A 24,495-nucleotide genomic window follows, 5' to 3' on the forward strand; every position below is an offset into this window, starting at 1 on the left:
AAAACTGTTTTTTAAAATTTAAAAAAAAAACAAAAAACAAAATTGTAATATTGGTATGACACAAGGGCAAAATGAGAAAAAATAAATTAGTGTCCATTTTGTCCTCGTTAAGCCCAACCTTAATATATAGTATAGATATTACAAGATCCGTTACCTGAACTATATAGGTTGGGATTTTTAAATTACCTGAACTATATAGGTCGGGATTCGAAATTTTGAAAAACGTGTCCAACCCATACCAGATTTTCCATACTACCATGACCATCATAGTCACAACATACATACATACATACATACGAGTAATTTCATAAAGTCTTGTCAAGTATGAAGCATTTTGTAGCTAAATCTACCAACAAAAATCACGTCAGCAGATTTATGGCGTATTGGGCAACCATGTGGGCAGCAGTGTTACCCGATCTTTGAACGTGTGAAAACGAACAGCGATCTAATTGTTTGGCATAGCTCTTAGCTTCCTGCAAGGTACAGGTAGTCTCTGGAGGATTATTTTCGTCCGAGCACTCAAGTATATTGATTGTATCATGTGAATCGCCTTCCAATACTATGTGTGTGAAACAGTACTCAGCAGCAAATTCAACTGCAGATTTCGCAGCCATTGAAGATGCAGCGTTTTCATCCATTTGTTCTGGTAAGAACCTGGCTTGAGCGGCCATAAATGCACCCCTCCAGTTCCGGATAACGACCCCGGTTCCAGAACCATTCATTTCTTGGAAATTGGCTCCAGCAAAGTTAGCTTTGTAGACATCTGTGGGTGGTGGAATCCATTTTTCTGGATAATTTCTAACTCCAGATTGGGCGGTCGGAGTGTTCTTTATTCCCTGAGAATATAGAAAATAGGCTCCTTCAAGATTCATCACATTAGATATGGGACCTGAAATTTCTTGATCACAACAATGCCTGAATTCTGATGATTGAGTTCTTGTGCTCATTTTTTCAAATTCCTGAAAACAGAAAGATAGAGCACTCACCGATTGAAACTCTCAATATCGAACCAAATAAATTATTACAACCAAGAAGGAACCAGAAGGCAGCTGAAGAGACAGGCAACAAAATACCAGCAAAAAACCGACACTTAGGTAGTACCCAATTGTGTTCCAAATGGTTCATATATCAAGATACACGAACACTAATGTTGATAGTACTAATATGACAAAACTTGATTTATTATATCAATTTTTTCGATAGTACGCCTTTATGGTAGCTTGAACTCAACCAAAAAATGACAATTTTACATTTTATTTGACTGAGAAATCATATCTTGAAACAGTCGTTCCAATTTTACATCAAAATCCATACTCACATCCTAGAAGTTTTTACACTTTCCGTATCTACTTTCTGCGTAATCCATCAAAACCCATCAGTTAAGGCCCAAGGGCAAAAAAAAACATACTTGATTTCACATATTGCTTAAGCATATTATATGTTGAAGTTACTCAATTCCAAGCGCAACGTCACATGTGTCAAGCTTTGATGGGCTGCATGAATGATCACCAAGTGACCAACCTTTGTTGATTCAAATTCTACCAAATTTTTGGATCTCTTTCCTACCAAATATTTCATTGGATCGTGCATGAATGTCAAGAAATACTCCATCTGGAAGTTATATTAATTAAAACCTCATAACAACCCTTTGTTGTCTTAAGGCGAGTGTTAATTGGGAGATAGGATAAGGACATAGCGTTGCTAAGATCGTAAGCGACGTTAATATAAATCATGCAGAAGTTCAGAAGAAAGCTACAACAATATTAATCGAAGTTAAGGGAAACATCGAACGCAAAATGGGCACTAAATTCAAGTCATAAAATCTAGTACAGTACTGGAATAGTAGAGTTATTACTTACTTCTGTTTGAAGAGAAGTAGGCAAATCTTTGGCACAGAGTTTGTATCTGAAAACGAATAAAAATTAATGCGAGACAATACATAAGATGTTTAGAAGTGACAATGAAACCCAAAAAATAAAAAAAAAAATTTACCTTTCTTGCTGTGACGCGTTTAAGTATTGCTTCAAGCATCATTTCCAGCTGCTGCAATTCTTCTATTCCCCATTGGTGAAGATACATGCTCATTATGAGCCTCTTTCAAGAACAAAAGCATTTCAAGATTTACCGATACACAGAGTTATAAGAATCGACCTAGGCGGTTAGTGGCCGAAAATTACTTTTTTTTTTTTGGGATTTTTTAAACAGTTTCTTGGGTTTTCCCAATTTTTTTAAAAAAAGTCATTTTTACAAAAGTTCGACAAAAAATGTGATTCATTAACTTTTCATAACTTATCAAACTTTTTATTATCCCGTAATACTGTGGAATCGGCCTAGGCGGTCGCACAGAAAAAATGCTAGTCATGCAGCCTAGGCGGCTAGGCAGACTTACACGGTTCTAGGCGGTAAAAAAAAATTTGAGCTTTCAATTTTTTTAAAAAAGTAAAATTTTTATAGGCTCTAAAACAAAATTTAACAAGAAATGGGATTTGTTAAAATCCTACTAACGCATAGCGAATTTAAAAGATCTTGCCAATACATGAGAAAATATGTGCAAGATTTTCTAGCTAGTATCATACCTGAGACGCTTCATCTTTTCGTCAATCCCACTATTTAAATGTTCAACACCATTGTTGTTCTCTCTCTGCAATATTGAAATTTAAAGGATAATTAGATTTTTGGTCATATAATTTATACTTTTTTTTTAAGTTTTGATCTTGTTAAAAATGAATTTGCATTTTTAGTCTCATAACTTGCATGTTTTTTTTTTCGTTTTTGATCATGCTAATGGTGATTTAACATTTTTAGTTCAGTAGCTTGCATGTTTTTTCGTTAAAGGTGAATTTGCATTTTTAATCATAAAACTTGTATAATTTTTTCATTATTGGTCTTTTTTTACTAGAGTCTGTCATATTTCATTCCAAATAATATTTTTTAAAATATCACGTCACTAAGCAAGTTTTTTTCCAAAAATTCATGTCAGCATCAACGTTCGACACATAAGTAATTTTTTACATGACAAAAGACAGTCAAAAAAATGAAAAAATTATGCAAGTTATAGGACTAAAATGCAAACACGCCGTTGATAAGAACAAAATGAAAAAAATGTCCAAGTTATGAGTCAATAAAATACAAATTCATTTTTAACAAGATCGAAAGTCAAAAACGTACAAATTATTGGATCAAAAATATAGTTTTCTCAAATTCTAAAAAAATTACTCGTCCTGTTATAATACTCTAGGAGTGGAAACATAATTCCCATTCAGTCATTTCTTGGTCCGTTATAGAATAAATGAATTAATACTATAATTAATTTTTTTTGACATTTTATTTATGATTACAATTCAGTAGGTTTTTCCTAGTTTCTGTAGCAAACAAGTTTGACAAAAACTTGTGTGAGACGGTCTCACGGGTCGTATTTGTGAGACGGATCTCTTCTTATTTGAGTCATCCATGAAAAAGTATTACTTTTTATGCTAAGAGTATTATTTTTTATTGTGAATATGGGTAGGGTTGACCCGTCTCACAGATTAAGATCCGTGAGACAGACTCACATGAGACTCACTCAACAAGTTTAACGTAGTTTTGTTTCACGTTATTCTAGTTCAAGTCATATAAGTTGGATTATTTTGAATTTTATTCATATCATTTGTCAAAGTTTGGTTTTTATTACTTAACTTATACTTCCTTTTTTGTTTTGTTTTTTTTAGCTGGAAGATACTAAACTCATCAAATATTTCTTATTTGATATTAATATTTTATTACGTGTTCATGTGACATAAATCCAAGGTTACACATATTAAAGTTTATCTAAGAAAAACGCCACCAAATATTTCAAAATGGAAGCAAAAAGATACTTGTTTTCCTTTATTTTGCTAATGAATTTTAATGTGCGTAATAGTTGCTTTATCATAGCCACACGAGTGTATGAGAGTATCGATGTAAAATAAGTAATATTCGGTATGAGTATGTCTCATGTGAGGCCGTCTCACGGATATTAACATGTGAGACGGGTCAACCCTACCGATATTCACAATAAAAGTAATACTCTTAGCATAAAAAATAATACTTTTTCATAGATGACCCAGACAATAGATCCGTCTCACAAATACGACCCGTGAGACCGTCTCACATAAGTTTTTGTGATTCGGTATATAGTGGTTTTGGAAAAAAAAACCACCAAAAGAAAAAAGAATATAAGTTATTTGATGAAAATCAAACTTTGACAAGTTACATATTCATGGTTAACAAATCAGGTTGATATGGAATCGATCCGACATAAAACGGTTCAATAAGAAACTTGTTAATATGGTTTAGGGTCGAACCAAATCCAATATTCTAATTGAATTGTATTGGTTTTAAAAACATTGATCCAAAATCGAAACCAATCCCGTCCGATTACTCCGCTGCAATCCGAGATAGTCCCCAATCCAGTCCGGAACCCATTTTTTTATAAGATTTTTGAGTAATTTGTTGTTTAATAATTGTCCTTTTAATTCTACATATAACAAATAGTATGTTCAATTTTCAACTACGTTACTTAATAAATGACATGTTTAGGTACATATTGATTGAGGATAAAAAAAAGTTGATTTCAATCTGATCACAACTCGGTCCTATTCCTTTCTAATCAGGTAAAATCCAGTGCAATCCATTTCGTTTTGAATTGGTTTTGGATTGTGTTACATACTCAATTAGATAAATTCGGAATTAGCTAATCCGATATCGGATTAGTTTGGTTCCATTACTTTATAACCCCGAATCAGTTAAATCTGATCATGTCTAACAAAATGACTAAAGTTACATGACTAAAATTCAAAACATGTCAAATTATAATACCACAATTGCAATTTTCCAAAACATTTCCGATCTATGGTTTGCAATGCATTTAGGTGGAAAGATTTCATGGATTTGAATTTCAAATTATGAGATCCAGATCATCGACATAGCCTAAAAAGTTGAAGGTTGTTCACCTCCCCATCGTTTGAGGAGATAGAAAGCCAAGAGCCTTTCATTTATTGAAGGACATAATAAAACGGCCATTAATCGAAAAGGAAGGATAATAAATGTCAGGATGAATCTAAGTATCATCTTAAAACTATAATATCCCATCAATATTTTGTATAATTATCCACGGTAGAAACTTGTGTGAGACGGTCTCACGGGTCGTATTTTATGAGAAAGATCTCTTATTTGAGTCATCCATGAAAAAATATTACTTTTTATGTTAAGAGTATTACTTTTTATTGTGAATATCGGTAGGGTTGACTCGTCTCACAGATAAAGATTCGTGAGAACGTCTCACAAGAGACCTACTCATGATCCACACAGCTTTTTAAATTGTTATCACATTTCAAACGTCTTAAAATACCTTATGACTATTTGACAACATTAGTAGGGTGGGTTTACTCTTTAAAATCATATTTTGTGTTAAATCGACTGAATATGCATTGCATGATTTTAAATTGAGTGTTCCTGAATTTCTGAGATAATATGCAATATCCAAATGGTAGGAACGTAACTCCAAAATACTTGTTTCGAGCCCTATCGTGGACGTCTTTGTCTGAGGAATAGTAGCCTATCGTGCAAGTCTTTGTCTGAAGAATGCTATGAAAGATAAATATGCTTTTTAATTCCAATTTTTTTAATAATGTAGAAAGTCATATCATTCATCTTGTCTTACTAACTGATTTGATTGAATTGATTTTGTAGCTAGCAAGACTCGTGCAGAATCCGATCGATGAATGTTATCATTGTCTTTTTATTTGTTCGAGCAATTCCATTCGATTGTTGGAAAACTGTGGCATGGAATATTCAATAAGTATTGATTGGGAGGGGTTGAGATTCAATTGAGTGGCGAAACAAGTGACATTTTAAAGCTAAAATTGGTCATCAACTCATTGCATTGCCGATTTTTTTTTTTTTTTTGTCAATTAATTATAGTGAAGAAGTGGACGTACAGATAATTATATATCTTGTAGCAGTGAAATGGGTCGATATTATGCCAATTAATACGTTGAATTGGTGTGGCTATTATGTATATCATGTGCACTTGAAATGGATTTGTGGACCAAATATATGTCTGGACTTACGACATGGTATCATGCATGTAATTAATTACACATGATGTTGATTTTCACTTTCTCCAAGTGCATGTTTTTTTTAACACAAATTAACATTTCTAGATTATTATTAGTTTTTTTTTTTTTTTGTGTAAGATATTTGATCTGAAGTATCGTGGTTCTAGATAATTTATACTTTCTTGACAACTATCATTCTATATTTATAATTATAATAATTTATCATACACAATTTATAGGAAAAATATATATTTGATTTTAACAAAGCCTTATGTGCATAACATTTTATTAAAAAAAGATAAATAAATCTGTTTTTTGTTATTGGTGTTATTATATAAGATAAATCTCAAGAAAATGTACCTGGAAATCAGCTGAATGCTGCTCTTTATCCAATTGCATAGAAAACTTGCTGAGTATGTCCTCAATCCTTCAGAGCAATTTTTAGTCGTGACTTGACTACTCGCTAAAAAGTTTCATTGAACAAAATTAATTTAAACAATATGCTGAAAGACCCTATAACTCTAATTATTTAACTCCTAGTCGAATCTCGTGTGTATTTCATGGTAAAGCGTTAATTATACAAGGTTTTATGTAACATAATATATAAACAAGAATCATTTGTTAAATAGCAAACGTAATAATCGGAAAAATTATATTTTTGGTCACGTAACTCGTAAGTTTTAAGTTTTTTATCATGTTATTCGTCAATTCACGGTCTTAGTTCATTTATCACAGTTTTATTTTCCAAATTTAGTTATTTTTCTTCAAGAACGTTGATGTGGTGCGAGAATAATTACAGGACACCGGAAAATGACGATGTATCACCCATAATTATTGACGTGTAACCGAAAATTGCTAACATGTCCATATTTTTTTTTGAAGATGAATATGTTAATAAATTTTGTTATGAATGATAATGGTGAAACCCATGCATGTTTAATATTTATGATTATGATGACTGAACAGAAGGTTAATATTTGCTTATGTAAATATATGAAACATACTCGGAGCTTGCATAATTGTGAAGCCTTCCTGCTGGTGAAACAACAATGGCGGCAACTTCGGCATCACACAGAGTTGAGAGCTCACGAGCTTTCTTAAACAGTCCTTGGCGTCTCTTGGAAAAGGTCACCTGTCTAGCTGAAATATCTTCAATTTTCTTCATCTTCATCTTCTCTCTTCTCATATCTAAATACTCTCGCACGAACAAAATAAATCAGACATGAAAAATAGAGTTTTGGAAGCAGAGGTACAGGGTGTTTTTTTTCTTCTTGTGCTCGGTCAATTGTATTTATATAAGAACATATATATATGTATCAACTTGCAATTATATACAATAAAAAAGATATTCAGTCCCGAGCTTACATGATAGTCCCCACAAAAAGGACTTAATTGTAAGGCCTGCAGTTTTTTTTTTTAAAAAAAATTCTTGAATAGACAACAGGGCCAAGATAAATCCAAGAAATCTCAGGGATACACTCTTGTATTGCCACAAAACTACAAACCCTAGTGTAGAAATTCCATCTCGAGATCATGCAAAAATCCCGCTTTTGTCTCATGCAAACAAAACCTAGATCTCATTTTCTTGACAAGATAGAAAACCCTAAATAAATTGAACTCCGGCCAGGACAACCCCTAATTTTACCAAAACTTTATTAATCCAAAGGGGTCAACACTTAACTCGCTGGTTTCCATCAAGCTTAGAAAAAAAAGGTTAAAAAAAAAAATCAAAGTCTAAAACTTTTGCAAAGAGCAAGAAAAACATCAAGATAAATCGATCTCTCGCAACTGCCGATATGAAAGCTTTTAACTTTGGAAGATGGTTTCTTACTGCCGGAGCTTGGTTGCTGACGTACGTAAGAGGTGCTCGAGCTCTAGACTTGAAATAGCAGTAGCTTTGCGCTGAAGAGTTTAGAATAGAGCTGTGGGGGTAGAAAAAGCAAGCAAAGAAAGGCGGCCACTAGATTCTGCCATTTTTCAGAAGCGCAGAAAACTCCAAGTAAGAAAGAGAAAAGTTGCGACTCGATCGTGGCCAAGTAAAATTCGTGATGAACAAAATATATAATAATAAATAAACATCTTTTTTAATTACTCTTTTACCCCCGCATGCTTTGTATGTGTGTGTGTTGCAGAATGTGTAAGATTTAATGTGGAAAAATTTATAATAGATCTCATGTAGGATATTAATAGCTACATTATTTTAGTTAAATGGAACTTTTACCAGCCCCTTATAACCTAGCTAGACTGCAACATTAATACATGTCCAAATGTTAAGCAAATACCCAACGCAACAAAATCAGCAAGACGATAGCTCAACATAACTCCACCACCTGAAGTTGATCAGTTTCTGATCGGAAATATATATTACTAGGATTTAGGAGCAATGTAGTATAAATTTAAGGAAGAAATCAGTACTTAACATACAACCTTAATCATACGCTGAATGATCAGGAATTTAGATTAATTATTTGCATCATGTAGGGGATTTGTTTAACATAAGTCGGTAAAAAATTATGTGTATCAGATTTAAATGCAGTTGTCTCAGATGTTGTAATACCTAATGACAACACGCAGTGGAATAAAATAACAAACAAATAAATAACTTAAACCAAAATAACTCAGAAATAATTGTGCACAAGTATAAATACTTGTGTGATGCATCATGGCTAAATAATCACAAGAAAACCAAATTGAGTTTACAAAAACCAACACTAGTATCTTTTTGCATTTTTTCTCTTCAAAATCATTCTTATAGCACTGATTGGGACTAACTTCTCTCTCGTAGCCATAAGGGGGTATCAACTGATTTTAAATAAACAAAACAAGAAAAAATTTATTTGCTCCCACGGAACTTATGATATATACAATCATCGACCAAATTCATCTCAAAACCAAATGAGATTATCACTTGATGAAACTTAAAATATAATTGTCGAGATGCTTGTTTGAGTTTATAGATGGATTTCTTGAGTTTGAAACCATATTATTTGGGTTTCCAAACAAAAAATTTTCTAGTTGTACCATATAAATTGTTTATCGATGGTACCATTATGATACACTTTCTTTACATCTATCTTGTGTAACTCAAGATAGAAATATGCTACCAACACATTATATTCCTTAAAAAGTATTTTGAAAAAAAAGAAGAAGACAAAGTCTCTTTATAAATAATGTCTTCTTTATTTGTATAGCTTTTTGTGACAATACAAGATTTATTTTTTTTCCGCTTTGTATTTGGAATTTCTTTTGGTTTTAAATATTCATTTTCAATCAATGTGCTTTGCACCTTTAGGCAATGTAACAAGGTCATTGTCCTTCATGAATTTATCTCCTCATTCATGGCATCAGTCTATTTCAGTAAGTTAAAATTTTTCTTGGCTTGACGGAAGTTGGAAGGAGCATCAACCATTATTCCAATGTTTATCTCATGTTCTTGAACAAATACAATGCAATCATCTGACGCTGCATTTTTTTTCTCTTTCTAGTATATTTTCTTAATGGTATAAGTTGTCATGCCGAGACTAGGCCTGCACAACTGCGCAATAGTACCTTATAGAAATAATTTTGTATCCATCGTCATTTTACGAAAATGGATAACTCAAGTTGCTATAAGAGTCTGTTGTAAGTCCTTATAAAGCATTTTAAACTTTCATTTTCAAACAATGTGAGACAAGTGCATCACAATCACCCATCCTTCAGAATGTGATGCCCTTGTCGTGTCCTCCCTCACGATCCACTAGCGCCGAGAATCTAAATATGACTCCTATAGATTCAAGAGGTGGTTCTCAAGATGTAGCACTTTGTCCTGCAGATTCAAGTGGTGGCTCCCACCTACGTCCCACTTTGACATGCATAATACTTATTTTCATGTGTTCTTGCTGGGGACCATCTCTGATACCATTATGTCGCGTCTTGGGCCCAGGCCTAGGCCCGTGCAACCCTACAACAGTTTCCTATAGAAACTACTTAATACCTGTCCTCACTTTTTGAAAATAATTAGCTCAAGTTGCTATAGGAGTCTATTGTAAATCTTTATTAAAAATTTTAAACTTTCATTGTCAACCAGTATGAGGCAAGTGCATCACATAAGTTCCGAAGGTGCTTGAGTTTGTTCATATGGAATAATGTGTTGGATGAGAGGATCTCCAATATATTCTTTATGTATTGTGTCTTTTCAAGGTGAGGAATTTGATCATGATCAATTATCAAAACAACTTTGATAATATTAACATATTCATCTTCAAAAAAAAATATTCCTAACCGTATCTCTCCCTGCAAACTCAACATACTCAAAGTATCAAGCATTTTTCGACTCAAAAATTGAATTATTTGTGAGATCATAAAACTTCCATCTCATAGATATTGTATCTAATGAAATAACAACTAAAAGTCATTGATTCTAGCGTCTTTTCATTAGGATTATAAGGCTTTACCTCAGCCGAACATCTCCAAATGTGCAAATGCTTAATAATATGTTTTTTGCTCATCCAAATTTTATGAGGGGTTTTGGTTGTTGCCTTAGTTAGAACCATGTTAAGGATATATGCTGCAATCTTTAGTGCTTCTTCTCAGAGTGATTCTGATAATGTAAAATGACTAATCATGCTTCTCATCATGTTCTTAAGTGTTATGTTTCGTCTTTCAGCAAGATCATTCATAGTGGTGAACCCGACATAGTATGTTGTAGGACAATACCGCATTCCTCTAGGAATCTATAAAGAGGTCATAGATGTCGTTCACCTTAATTGTCATATCTACCACATTATTCACCACGACGGTCAGATTTGACGCTTTTAGTCCTTATCATAAATTGATTTTCAACTTTAGCTTTATAACTTTTGAACACATTCAATGACTGTATCTTTTCATGAATGAGATAAATGAAGCTATATCTTAAAAAATTGTCTATGAACATTATAAATACAATTGACCATTCCATGAAGCCAAAGGTAATTTTTCACATAAATCAGTATGTATAATTCTAAGATACCCGAACTCATGTTTGCTTTAAATCTTCTTTGTTAGTTTGTTTTTCTTTTATAAAATTAACATAATTATTAAATTTTGTGTAATCTAAAGACTTGAGAATTTAGTTTGAACCTTGAGAATCTTCGTGGAAATTAGTGCATTGCTTCTTCATATGCGTATCACTACAACAAAAGTAACATCCAGAAGCTTGACAATCGCTGGGATCTTTCTGTTGTTTCTTTTGAGGCTTTGTATCTACAACTTCCTTGTCCTTTCTTTTATTTCCTCTGTCCTTTGAGGTAGATTCGAAATGAGCACTTTCTGCTTATCTTACTTTAACATTTCTTCTTCCTGAACGCAGTGCGATATGAGCCTATTTAGAAGCTAAGTTTTGTTCTGACATTTGCAACTCACTTTAAATTGATTAAACTATATTGGAAGAGATATTAAACCAGATGCATTAGCAAGTACTCAGAGAGTTCAAGCCTAAGTGGTTTCAATCTAGAAGCATGATGAAACAATTTCATAATACAATATGTTATATTGCATTTACTCATATATTTTATTGAAACTAGATTTGTCAAAAGTGTTCCAATTTCTGGCTTTTCACTATTTGCAAACCCCATTTCAATGTCTTTAATGAATTTTTTAGTTGTAGTAACGTCGTTAGACATCGTGGCCAATAAGTTTTCTGGAATAACTTTTTTTCATAATCATCACACATATGCGATTCGGCATCTCTCATTTTTCGAACTTCATCTTTTAATCAAAAGTACACTTATCAATAATAACAGGAGGTGAATCAATTATCTTTGCAAGATTCAAATCGTTGATTGAACCATAAATAGATTCTTTTGTCATGATTTGAAGTTTGAGCCACTTAACATATGATAAATAATGTAAATCCCATAACAGGATACTGAGCACTCCATCGATATTCTATATTTGGATAAAACATTAACTTGTAAGTGATATCCTGAAACAACAGTCAAATATTGATATTAATTAACATGCAAATAAAAATCTTCATTTGAGACAATTTATTATTCACGTGTAAACAAAAATTGAATAATTATCACATTTTACTGCCACAAGTTCATATATAATCGTATTAAACATTAAACTTATTTTGGGTTCATCAATATTTATATAGATTACACATATAAAACATGTTATATTTTTAAAAAAAATTTAGTTACTACAAAAAAATGTCACTTTGGTGACATGCATTTTGTTTCAATCAATCCATTTGTAAAATATGTAAATAACTTTATCATTATTTGAATAATTTAAAATTTAAAACCTTAAACTGAATTAACCATGATCTGTAAAAGAAATTTGTCCGAAACGGAGCATGGTGTTCGATCCCAAAAGTGAATGCCTATGCTTCTATCTGGGACCGAAATGAGCACGAGTGCCCAAAAAAAGTGGGAGCCTCTACGCCTCAGCTTCTGTCCGTAAAAAGAATGGATAGCAGATGTGTCTACAATTGGGCTGTCCCAGCTTCTATCCGAGTCACAAATGGCGCGCGGGTGCGCCTAAAAGTTGGAGTTCAAGCTTATGTCCAGGAATTTCCTCGATAGACTTTGCAGTGCAGGGGCATGTGTTTTCGCGCGCACATGCGCTGCCCTAGTGCCAGAAAAAGCGATAAATCTAGCCCTAATTTTGAGTTTCTTTTTATATTTATAACTTGATGAAAATTTGAAATTATCGGACTTAAATTCGTGAAAAACTGTTTAAAAGCAAAATTTCTTTTCTAAATCCGAATTACAAACGATATGCATCAACCTTACAAAAATCTCAACGCTTTTAACATTTGTGACTCAGACACCACTTGTTGGAGAATAACCAAATTAATCATGTCATATCATCAAGAAATAAACAAAAAATTGTAGTGGAACCGCACCTTATTCCTTAAGCCTGTAGAATGAGTTGTTGATCTTCCAGATCTACGCGTTCTTCCTTGAGAGTCCTTTAGTTTCTCGTTATATCTATTTCTAATAATGAAATTTATAGATAAGGGAGCATTATACGCGATATCTGAGGACCATAACCATTATACAGATAATTTTGTTAATGATCTTTTAATAATTGTATTTTATTTCATCATAAAAATAGAAATTATATTTTAGTCTCTACACATTGAAGAGTCACGTCATATCAAATACATTAAAACTCATTAATCAAAAGTTTTAATCAACCACTTCAATTTTGACTTAAGATAATCCATTATTCATTCTTATTCACGCATAAACTCGTATAACTTTTAAATTGATCTGACAAGAACTTCCAGTTTCTTCATCGCCGGGCCCCATTTCTGCTGGTCGTTTACTCTTTCCCATATTCCTGAAATATATATTAAAAATAACTCAGTCAACCAAAACTTCAATCAAAGGAACATCCATTACCCTTCTATCAGAAAGCAATATCGTGTATGTGGTGGCCCAAAGGTGTAATGATGAAGATAAGGGGCCGACTGCAATGAATTCAGAAAACAACTGCAGCTTGACCATATATATGAACAATGGTCAATCCCTGAAACATTATCTTACGGGTTGGTTAGACAATGTACAGGGAAAACAATTCAGGCAAAAGTAGAATTCATTATTCCTAAAATAATAATATCCAGTTTTAATACTTTTGACTCGCATGTATTTCATTTCACAAATAAAAATAAATTTTTGGTCCTAATGAAGTTATTCATATTTGTTTATATTATCGGTTATTTTACGGTGTTAATAAATTATTGTAATTTTTTCAATTTTTTTGTCACTTTTTACTGAAGTGTTGGTTTGACATCAGACACGTTAGCAATTGAATCATCACGTCAGGATTTTTCGGTCACACCCTACAATTTTTGATGTCATGTTATCATTCTAATGAAACATGACTAAAATAAAAAAATGCAATTTAATAGAAGAATATATATCATAAATTGACCGATTGTATGATAAAAAATGAAAAACATATAACCTACCAAACCAAAAATATAATATTTCAAATTTCAAAATATAACGACTACAGTTCAAAGCAGTAACAATATATATTTGGATATCAATAATCCAACAAAAGTTAATCACTCTCCATGTATAAGTTTATATGAACTCTTTTAGTTTAAATATCAATTTCTTAAAATTAAAATTTTTCTATCTTAGAAATTTGCGCCCTGAGAATTATAACTTAAAATGAGACTGAAATAAAATAAGATAGAGAAGAGAAAAAAGGATTTGAACGAACTGAAAATAAAATAGTGAGCGGACGCCAGGACAGTCACCACCCCAGCGCCATTTTACCACTGACTCAATCAACCCGTACAACACTTGAAAGTCACTAATCATAGATACATTCAGGCTGGGTATGATTAAATCAACACAAAAATTTAATTTGTTTTCAAAAATATATATTTGCTAGGAAAGTAGAATGAACCTTTGTTTTATCCAACGCAACAGAAAGCTCATTCATGGCAAGTTCTTCCTGAAATCGAAAAACAAAATACAAGAACGACATTTCAATAAGTTTCTAGAGTCACTGTTAATATAATTAGAGCGACTAAATAAAACGAGAATATAACAACCTCCAATTTTTTTACTTTTTCGAATCTTAGTCCATTAATTTGTAATTTTTTCCGGTTTTAGTCATTTTCACCGGAGTTAGTATTGGAAAATACTGATGGAGCACCAAATATTGTCGACGTGATGTCGGACATTATTGATTGTTCGATACCACTACTTCGATAAAAAAAATAAAAAATTTGAATAAAACACAAATTAGATGAGTAACATAGAGTGACCGACAACATAAAAAAATCATATTTATAGGGAAAAAATAAGCCACCTTTCTTGTTGTGACATGTTTTAGTATTGCTTCCAGCTTCATTTCCAGCAGCTGCAACTCTTCGACTCCCCATCGGTGAAGATGCGTACTAATTATCATCCTGCTTCAAAACAAATCAGATAATCAAGATAAAAAATAATAGAAATAATAAAATGTGTGCAAGAGAAATCTCTCCGAACATATTTTAGTAGTTTCACACCTGAGGCAATTTATCTCCGGCTGAATTCCACCGCTCAGATCAGCGTGATCCTTGTAAGATTAGAGAAAGAATGTTACTCCAAAATATTTTTATGCCTTGCTTGGAAAATATGGTTTTTAGTGCAAACAAGCCAAACTACAAAAAAAGCTCCGATCCACATATCCCTTCAAATTTATGCTCAATTTAAAATAGGTGTTTCTAGTTTCTATGGCAAAAAAATTCTAATTAGTTTAAGATTCCTCTTTTAATGTGAAATGCTGCATTTAATAAATCGAACACTTTCTTATTATACTAAGATCTTGTAAAATTGTTGCTTTGGTTTGTCTTACTAGTTGACACAAAGCGTGCATTTCCCTGTGAAAAAAAGTACCTGGGAATCGACAGGAAGTTGCTTATTTGCCGAGTCCAAAGAAAACTTATGTAGTATGTCATCAATGCTACAAGAATGAGAGAACGATTGTTATCCACAAATACTATTTTGAAATTTAACAGTGAAAAGTTTTTAAGCAGTCTAAATTCAAAGATGCATGATATATTCCAAATCCATATTCAAAGTTAGTGTTGTCTCTAATGGCATAAGTCGAGTCGATCTGACTCATTAATCTACCAAGTAGGTACTCCAAATCAAACTAAATCGAGCTTTAATGTAAACTCTAATTAAATTGTTTAAAAGATCGTCAGCTAATTAATGAGCTTAAAATTACTTATTATAATATGATATTGTATTAATACAAAAAAGTAATATTGACATAATCATACTTATGAAGCATACACATATTTCTATCATATAAAAATTATAAATTTATATACATATATATAATTCATGGACACATTTATGACTTAATCTTGCAAGCCAAATTTGTAATTAAACCTAGAAATGTACATTAAAAGCCGAGAGTCACGGAACCGATCTAAAACCATAGTTTCCAAAATTGAAAAAACCAAAATCAAGAATATCTAGAAGTAGGGTTTGGTTTCACATCAAAATTCGATTCGATATGCAGTTTGAAACTTCTAATCTATCATTCAAATCGAAAAAAAATTGTTTTGCTAAGTTGTAGTTTATGAAGAAACAGAGAGTGAGTGAAAACTCGAATCTAAATATTATGAACTCAATAATAAAGAATACGACGAATGATGTTTTTATAGCTAGGGTAAGCTACAAAAAAAAATGACTAATCTACCCTTAAGAACTAATAATAATATATTCTAATATTTCGTCTCAAAATCACGATGCTACAACTAAAAGCATTGAGAGTTTGTCAAACAAAAAGAAGAAGCGCGAAGCGGAATGTGCCTTGGTAAATATATCAATTATCTGTAGAGAAGAAAGAACGAAAGGTAACGCGATGGTGCCAAGCTGGAGATGGTAACGAGTGACGTGACAATCGATTTCAATGTGCTTTGTCCTCTCATGAAAAAGCTTAATAGCGCGCAATCTGATTATCACAATATAATGGAGTAGGATGACGAAGAAGGATACCGAAATCCGCAAACAACCAATGTAACAATCTCGCAAGTGATTGAAGCCATAGCACGATATTCGGCTTCGGTGGATGATCTAGATATAACAACTTGTTTCTTACTTGTCCAAGAGATAAGAGAATCTCCTAGAAAAATACAAAAGCCAATGGTCGACTTACGATCTGTGTGATTGACAGCCCAATCAACATCAGATTATGCACACAGCTCTAAGGAGAAAGTAGAAGGAAACAAAAGACTCTGAAACTGAGTGCCCCGAAGATAACTGAGAATGCAAAGAACAGAAGCCCAATGAACTGTAGTTGGTGCAGTGACAAACTGACTTACTACATGAACAACATGCGCAATATCTGGACGAGTCACAGTGAGATAAACCAAGCTGCCAACAATAGTACGACCTGCACGAGTCTGGCAAAAGAGGTCCATCCGACATAGAGTACCGATCATTGGTCTCAGGAGGAGTATCAATTATCCTATTATTAGTTAGACTTTCACGCTCAAACGGATCAGCTATGTACTTTGACTAGAATAAAAGATAACCTTTTAGAGAACATGCAACCTCAATTCCTAGAAAGCAACATAGGAAACCTAAGTCCTTCATAGCAAAGCAGCGAGCTAACTCAGACTTCAAAGCCTCAATACTATCAATATCTTCACATGTGATTATCATGTCACCAACATATAAAGACAGAAGTATACGACCTGCACGAGTACACTTGACAAATAATGCGGAATCATGATGACTAAGAATAAACCCAAACAAAGTAATCACTATATAAAATTTCTCAAACCAAGCACGAGGAGCTTGTTTCAAACCATAAAGAGCCTTAGAAAGTCTACAAACTTCACCAGGTTGGTGAGCAACACCAGGAGTAGGAGCCATAAAAATTTCTTCGTGAAGATCACCATTCAAGAAGGCATTCTTGACATCCATCTGAGAGATTTTCCATCGATGAACAGAAGCAACAACAATTAGAGTACAAATTGTCGTCATTTTAGCAACGGGGGCAAATTTTTCTTCATAAGATATGCCATGCTTCTGAGAGTAACCTTTAGAAACAAGACGGGTTTTGTATCGTTCAACATATCCATCAGATTTGGTTTTGATCTTGTAGACCCAACGAGAGCCCATGGTGTGATTTCCTGGTGGCAACCGAACCAAATCCCATGTATGAGTCTGATGAAGAGCAGTCAATTCCTCAACCATAGCCCTCTGCCAAAGTGGATTACCAACAGCTTCGCTATAGGATAAAGGCTCAGAGGGACGATGAGCAGAGGCAACAAATGAAGCAAAGAGCTAGAATAACACGAGTAAGAAAAATCAGATGGTTGAGTAGACTTTTGAATGCGAGTGGAGTGACAAAGTGGAGGATTATCCGCAATTCCAGGAGATGATTGGGTTGTCGTAGGGGGATTTGGAGGAGCAAGAGCATCGGGTGTGGTCGTGGGCAAGGTCTCGTCGGTGTCGTAGATGAAAAGGTCAATCCGAATAAGATCTGCATGTGTCATATTATGGGAACTAACAGGTATAGAAAAGAATGGAACATGTTCGAGGAACACAATATGACAAGAGACATACAGCTTTTGACTAATTGGATCAAAACAACGATATCTTTTTTGACGAATACCATAACCCAGGAAAACACAGAGCAAAACGTTGAGACAACTTATTGCACGCGATCTGTGGTCGGAAAACAAAATAGGTACAAAAAAAAAACACGTAACGAAGAATAATTAGGAGCATGATCATACATATTTTCAAAGGGTGACAAACCTGAATTGTGTGAAGTTGGAATTCTATTAATCACGTGAATAGCAATAAAAATTGCTTCACCCCAAAATACACTAGGAACATTATAAGATAGTAAGAAAGAGCGAGTTGTTTCAACAATATGTCTGTGTTTTCTTTCTGCAACACCAGTTTGTTCAGAGATTTCTCTACACAAGGTTTGACGTATTGTACCATCAGAAGCAAGCAAACGAGAGAAATCATTAGAAGTGTATTCATGCCCCAAATCACAATGAAAACACTTGATAACAGCTGCATGTTGATTTTTCATAAGAGTTTTAAAATCATTGAAAATAGCAAGATAATCAAAAATATGTTTCATCGTATAAACTCAACAATAATGAGTGCAATCATCAATAAAAGAAAAATAATATCTCGACCTCTCTTTCGTGGGAACATGAGATGGTCCCTACACATCTGAATGAACAAGTTCAAAAGAAGTATGAGAAAAAAGAAAGACTTTTATGAAAAGGTAAAGCCAAAAACATTGCTAGTTTACAACCACTACAATCAGAAATATCATGATTTTTCAAAGTTTTTAGTGCTCCTGCAGAATATAAAAATTGCAAACGAGACGCGAAAATGAGGCCTAGACGAGTATGTCGTAAATAAAAACAGAAGATGACTGACTCAAGCGAGAAGAAGAGAGATCCACACTAGATGCTGCAACCTTTGGTACTTTGAGATAATCCAAAACAAAAAGTCCCTCATGTCTACGGCCTATCCTAATCAGTCTCTGGGATCGCGGGTCCTTAACATAACAATTTGAAGAAGAGTATCCATACTCACATAATTGACTGACGGAACCAAGAATAAGTGTAAGATTAGGAATATAGTATACATCAAGAAGAGATAAACAACATGTAACAAGAGAACCAATGCATACTAATGACATCGGTGTACCATCAACAGTCACAATTTCAATAGAAGAATTGCGAGACAAAGAAACAAAAGAAGACAAATCAGGAGACATATGATGAGATGTTCCAGAATCCAAGACCCAGATGGACGAAGATATAAATGAAGTGCCAGAGGATGAAAAACTATATGTGAAGAAGCTGACATAGCATGAGGTTGTGAAGCGAGGAACTGTTGAAACTACTCAAACAAATACGGATCCAAAGACGGTGCAGCCACTGTATTGCGAGACTGAGGTGGTCGATATGGCCACTGGTTTGATGGATTACCAGGTTTCCATGGAGTGTTCTGATATGGCTGATGTTGTTTCTGTGGTTTCCATGGAGTGTAATGTGGCCGTTTTTGTTGTTGTTGCAGCTGAGCTTGTCCATTACTCAACAATAGTGGGCATTGAGCTTTTCAGTGCCCCTTCTCTTTACAAAAAACACTCTCATCTTGAGAAACCTTCGTTTTTGACCTGTTTTTGTGATTAGCTTGAGGTCGTTGAGGAGCTGCAAAGACAAATTGTGTAATTTGTGATTGTTCTTATTCAACGTGAGACTTTAGACGAATCTCTTCAACTAACAATTCGCTTACAAACGAGTCAACATAAGGAAGAGGGTTGCGATGAAGAATTGTCACACATAGACCCTCAAAATCATTCCTTAGTGCCATAAAAAATTGTACCAAGCGTTGTTCTTCTCCCCGAGAAATATAAGGTGAAATTGCTCGCAATTATGTAGATTCTGTTAATGTCAATTGGTCCTAGAGTGTCGACATAGAAGAATAAAAATCTTGGATGCTCATATCTTTCTGCTGAAGGGCAGGAATATCAATCTCCAATTGATATTGTTTGGCAAAATTAGACTGTGTATACAAGCATGCCAGATGATCCCAAACCAACTTAGCAGTCTCGTATTTTGCCAATTGAGCAACTATTGAATGCGCAACAAAATTATTAATCCACGTAATAATCTTCGAATTATATGTCTCCCAAACATCCAATGACACAGCATAATCAGGGTTCGTCGGGTCTGTAGGCTTGTCTCGCACACTGTGAAATAGCTCTATATTGATTTCCACCGCAAGAAATTCTTCATAAAATAACCCCAATACGAATAATTTTTTTCATCCAATTGAACACTAATTGACTGAATATAATCGTCTTTACGAGTAGCCATGATGCCAAAACCAAACAAAATTGAACGAATAAAACAAAACACAATGCAGAGCAGAAATCATACGTGATTACCAAAGAGGAAATTGTACGAACGAAAAGTTGTACGATGAGATTAACAGTTCTTCTCTACAATTGACAAATACATGGGATAGTGGCTCTGATACCATAAAAAACAGAGAGTGAGTGAAAACTCGAGTCGCAATATTGTGAACTCAATAATAAAAAATTCAAAGAATGATGTTTTTATAGCTAGGGTAAATTACAAAAAAAATAAACGATTAATCTACCATTGAGAGTTAATAATAATATATTCTAACAGTTTAAATCATTTGATGTAATTGAAATTTTTTTGGTCAACTAACTTGTTAATTTTAGGTTTTGTTCTAGTACTGGTTTTTCAAAATTTGGATTTGATACAGTAACTTTTAATTTTCGGCTATTTTAGTTCAATTAACTACGTGACACCTGAAAATACTGACGTGTAACATGAAAATACTGACGTGATATAAAAATTTGTTGAATTGTCAGACATCAAGTCAACAATTAAACCAAAATAAAAAAACGTAAAAGTTAGAATTATCAAAAAATAACTTTTGGAAAATTGGAAAAAAAAAACTTTATTTTCCTTTCCTCTTCTTAACCTATAACAGATTCAGGTTGAATCCTAAAATACTAAACGACTATTAAAAAAACTAGTTTGATATGACGAATGTACGTCGCATCGCAAAAAATCACTTTCTAATAATAAAAAAAAAAGAGATAGAAATTAAAGAGTGATTTTTTATTTTATTTTATCAAATTACAACTAATGCTTCGACTCAAATTTCAACAACTATGAACGTTCTACAACCGGCTGGACTAAAATTTTCTCGTCTTGTAAATTATCATGGGTAAACCCTTGAAAACAGCACAGGGGATCTCCTAGTCGGAGAGCCTGATTGGCGACGTCTCACTACTACCAGTACGAATTGCACGCTTTCAGGCATATGCTCCTAATGGTATGGATTTACGGAGAATTTATTAATTATAAAAAAAGAAAAATTACGCATAAACTTCAATAATAATTATAGTTTTAATGAAAAGGTACGAATCAACCATACTTGGAGCTTGCATAATGATGAAGCCTTCCAGCAGGTGAAAACACGACAGCGGCAACTTCGGCTTCACACAAAATCGAGAGCTCACGAGCTTTCTTGAACATTCCTTGGCGTCTCTTTGAAAATGTCACTTGCCTAGCTGAAATATCTTCAATTTTTGTCTTCTTCGTTTTACCCATTCTGAACCACTTTTAAACAAAATAAAACGAACACATAATGCAAAAATAGTTTGCGATAAATAGCTTTTTTAAGTGCAGAATCAACAGTGAGCCCCGGCAAGTCCTGCCACTTAAACACAAAACTTAGGGATTGGGATGACGATGGGCCAGGTCTAACCCGATCTTGTATTAAACCCACCCCGATGGGATGAGTTCAGACCTTATCAAACAGGTTCACAAGCGGGTCTGGGACAGGTTCTGTGATTAGATGGACTGTCCTGAAATGTACTTATATTATTAAAAATCTATTTAAATTTTTTATTTATTGAAAAATGTACATCTTACTCCCTAATTTTAGCTCATAATGTTTTATGATTGAAATAATTTAATTTTATAATGATTTATTTAAAATAATAATATATAATTATGTTTTTATTTTGTAATGAGTTGAGTATACATTAATAAATTTGTAACTTTAAAATAATATTTTTTGAAAATATTATCAATGTAAAGTTGGAAAAAAACTTTAATAATATATTAGTTTTTAAATATTTGTGTATTGTATAATGACAAAATTTTAAAAAATACCATCCCAAAGCGTACAGGGCAAGGTTTTCATTTTCATGTATTTCTTCTACTATTTGCATTCGACTTTATGTATCAACTTGCAATCAACATATATATATATATATATATAGCTCCAACATAGCCAACGACTGTCCCCACAAAACAGGACGTACTGTACGGAATTTTAAATTTTGACAACTTTTTCAGTCGTGGCTAGAACGACAGGGACGACTATGGAAATCTCAGCGATGTACTTTTGTCTTGTCACAAAACTTCATACCCTCATGCACAATTCTCATGCAAAGAAAACCTAGATCTCATTTAACAGAAAATACAGAAACCCTAAAGAAATCGAAGTCAAGAACCATCAAGAGAATACCAAATTTTACCAAAACTTTATTAACCCAAATGGGTCAACAGTAAACTCGCTGATTTCCACCAAACTCAGACCATTTTTTGATAGAACTTAAAAAGCTACAATACAAACTCTGGCAACGGTGGATCTGTAAATATTTACCTCTTCCGGGAGCTTGGCTACTGAAGTACGTACGACGAAGAGCTCCAAATTTCTAGAATGCAATATTGTGGTGCAAAACTTGAGAACATTAGCAGTTTTACCTGAAGAAGTGAGCTTGTGGGTCGTGGGTAATAAAAAAGCAAAAGGAAAGAGTGTCCACAAGATGAAGCCACGTGTCGGAATATCGAGATTCCAAATCAGTGCTTGAATATTAGCCTAGTATTTGGAAAATGTACGAGTTTTGTTTTGTTTTTTTGAGAAGCCACGTGTCGGAATCAAGGGAATTCCAAGTCAGACACCCGGGTGGTGCTTGAATGTTAGCCTAGTATATGGAATATGTACGAGTTTTTTCCTTTTTTTTTAGAGGCAATGTTCAAAGTTCCACTCATCAATTCGGAAAAAGTAGTTATGTTCAAAGTTCCACTCAACATATGATTTTTATGGATAAATTTTTTTCTTTTTAAGCGAATAAATAACATAAACGATCATAATATATAATATATATATATATTTCAAATTACCTGATAATTATGTATAATGGAATTGTTTTTTTTTTTTTTTTGGTCCCATCTTTTTCCATATATTTTCTTTTGAGTTTTTGACAGATGATTATTTTTCTTCCCAGCTAATTTTTCTATCATACATAGTAGTTTTTAAATTATTAGCATGTCAAAAATAGGAGTAATTTAAAACGATAATTTCGAATAACTTTACGTCGAAATCAATCCACTATAAATAATATATGGACACGTTATAGGTCATAAATTAATTTTCGTACAGCGGAGCACAGCTGACGACACCTTAATTTATATCCTAATGCGATTGTAAAATTATTAAAAATATTATAACCAAAATACATAAAGTATGTATGATATGATGTTAAGAATAATATAATGTGATATATAAATAATTCAGGATCGAGGAGTATTTGTTGGGAATAGTGCTCTTCAGGTATTATAATTACACTATATTTTTATATTATTAATGTAAAAAAAAATTTATCATTGAACATGTTTGTATAACATTTTATATCTTAAATATAATAGCAAAATACCTAGTTTATTGGATATGACCATGATTTTATTGTATATAAAAGTTATATATACAATTGGATTAAAATTATGAATAATAAACTCAAATTAAGTTCATAATGAAATTAATTAAAGTTTGATTTATTTAATTAAAGCATCATTAATAAGGACCATGAAAATTATGAATGTTATCATCCTATCCGAACCGTTGATGTGGAGACATCCGGATTATTGCATTTATATATAATGTGATTATGTAGGATTTGGACCGATTACTTAGACATTTTATGATAATTCTCTTTGTTATTATGAAATTCAAATTAAATCATAAAGATTATCATATATTGACAAATCTTAATCCTTATGTGATCATAGACTCGTGTTCATTTTAATGTAATTTTTTATTTGCTTTTTTAAAGTTTGCAACTGCGAATTTTCAACACTTGCATTTTAGATTTACATTTAAAATGAATGGCTGAGAATGTAAGTTCACGGACATGGAATTCATTCATTCTTGCAAGAAGTAGAAAGGAAATTATCTCATTTGTTAATTCTGAAACTAAGTGTTGAGCCCAATTAATTTATAATTGAATCACCCACTAATGAATTAATAGTAAATGATTATAAAAAATAGTAAGAGATAAGCAGAAAATTTCTAGCTTTAATTACTAATTGTCTTTAGGGGATTAATTCATATGT

The 24,495-nt window shown here is 33.0% G+C and overlaps 2 protein-coding genes across 3 annotated transcripts; both read right to left on the reverse strand.

Moving 5' to 3' along the window:
- Window positions 1-356: 356 nt before the first annotated feature.
- LOC142552952 (MADS-box protein JOINTLESS-like) lies at window positions 357-8,119 on the reverse strand. 2 transcript variants are annotated; one of them, XM_075662894.1, is made up of 7 exons: window positions 7,909-8,119; window positions 7,082-7,265; window positions 6,438-6,504; window positions 2,577-2,641; window positions 1,993-2,092; window positions 1,860-1,905; window positions 357-959 (listed from the first exon to the last, which is right to left on the reverse strand). In XM_075662894.1, the coding sequence occupies exons 2-7, from the start codon at window positions 7,261-7,263 to the stop codon at window positions 952-954; spliced, it is 468 nt and encodes a 155-aa protein (XP_075519009.1). In that variant the 5' UTR covers window positions 7,264-7,265; window positions 7,909-8,119; the 3' UTR covers window positions 357-951. The 2 variants fall into 2 exon arrangements, with proteins under 2 accessions (XP_075519009.1, XP_075519008.1); XM_075662893.1 differs by lacking the exon at window positions 357-959 and adding an exon at window positions 1,384-1,752.
- Window positions 8,120-13,228: 5,109 nt separating this feature from the next.
- On the reverse strand, window positions 13,229-22,879 carry LOC142554411 (MADS-box protein SVP-like). Its single transcript, XM_075665083.1, has 7 exons — window positions 22,766-22,879; window positions 21,527-21,711; window positions 15,449-15,515; window positions 15,079-15,128; window positions 14,880-14,979; window positions 14,472-14,519; window positions 13,229-13,391 (listed from the first exon to the last, which is right to left on the reverse strand). The coding sequence occupies exons 2-7, from the start codon at window positions 21,700-21,702 to the stop codon at window positions 13,374-13,376; spliced, it is 459 nt and encodes a 152-aa protein (XP_075521198.1). The 5' UTR covers window positions 21,703-21,711; window positions 22,766-22,879; the 3' UTR covers window positions 13,229-13,373.
- Window positions 22,880-24,495: the final 1,616 nt, after the last annotated feature.

This window comes from Primulina tabacum, chromosome 8 (genome assembly GCF_025594145.1).
Source record: "Primulina tabacum isolate GXHZ01 chromosome 8, ASM2559414v2, whole genome shotgun sequence".
In the NCBI taxonomy this organism is placed as follows: domain Eukaryota; kingdom Viridiplantae; phylum Streptophyta; class Magnoliopsida; order Lamiales; family Gesneriaceae; genus Primulina; species Primulina tabacum.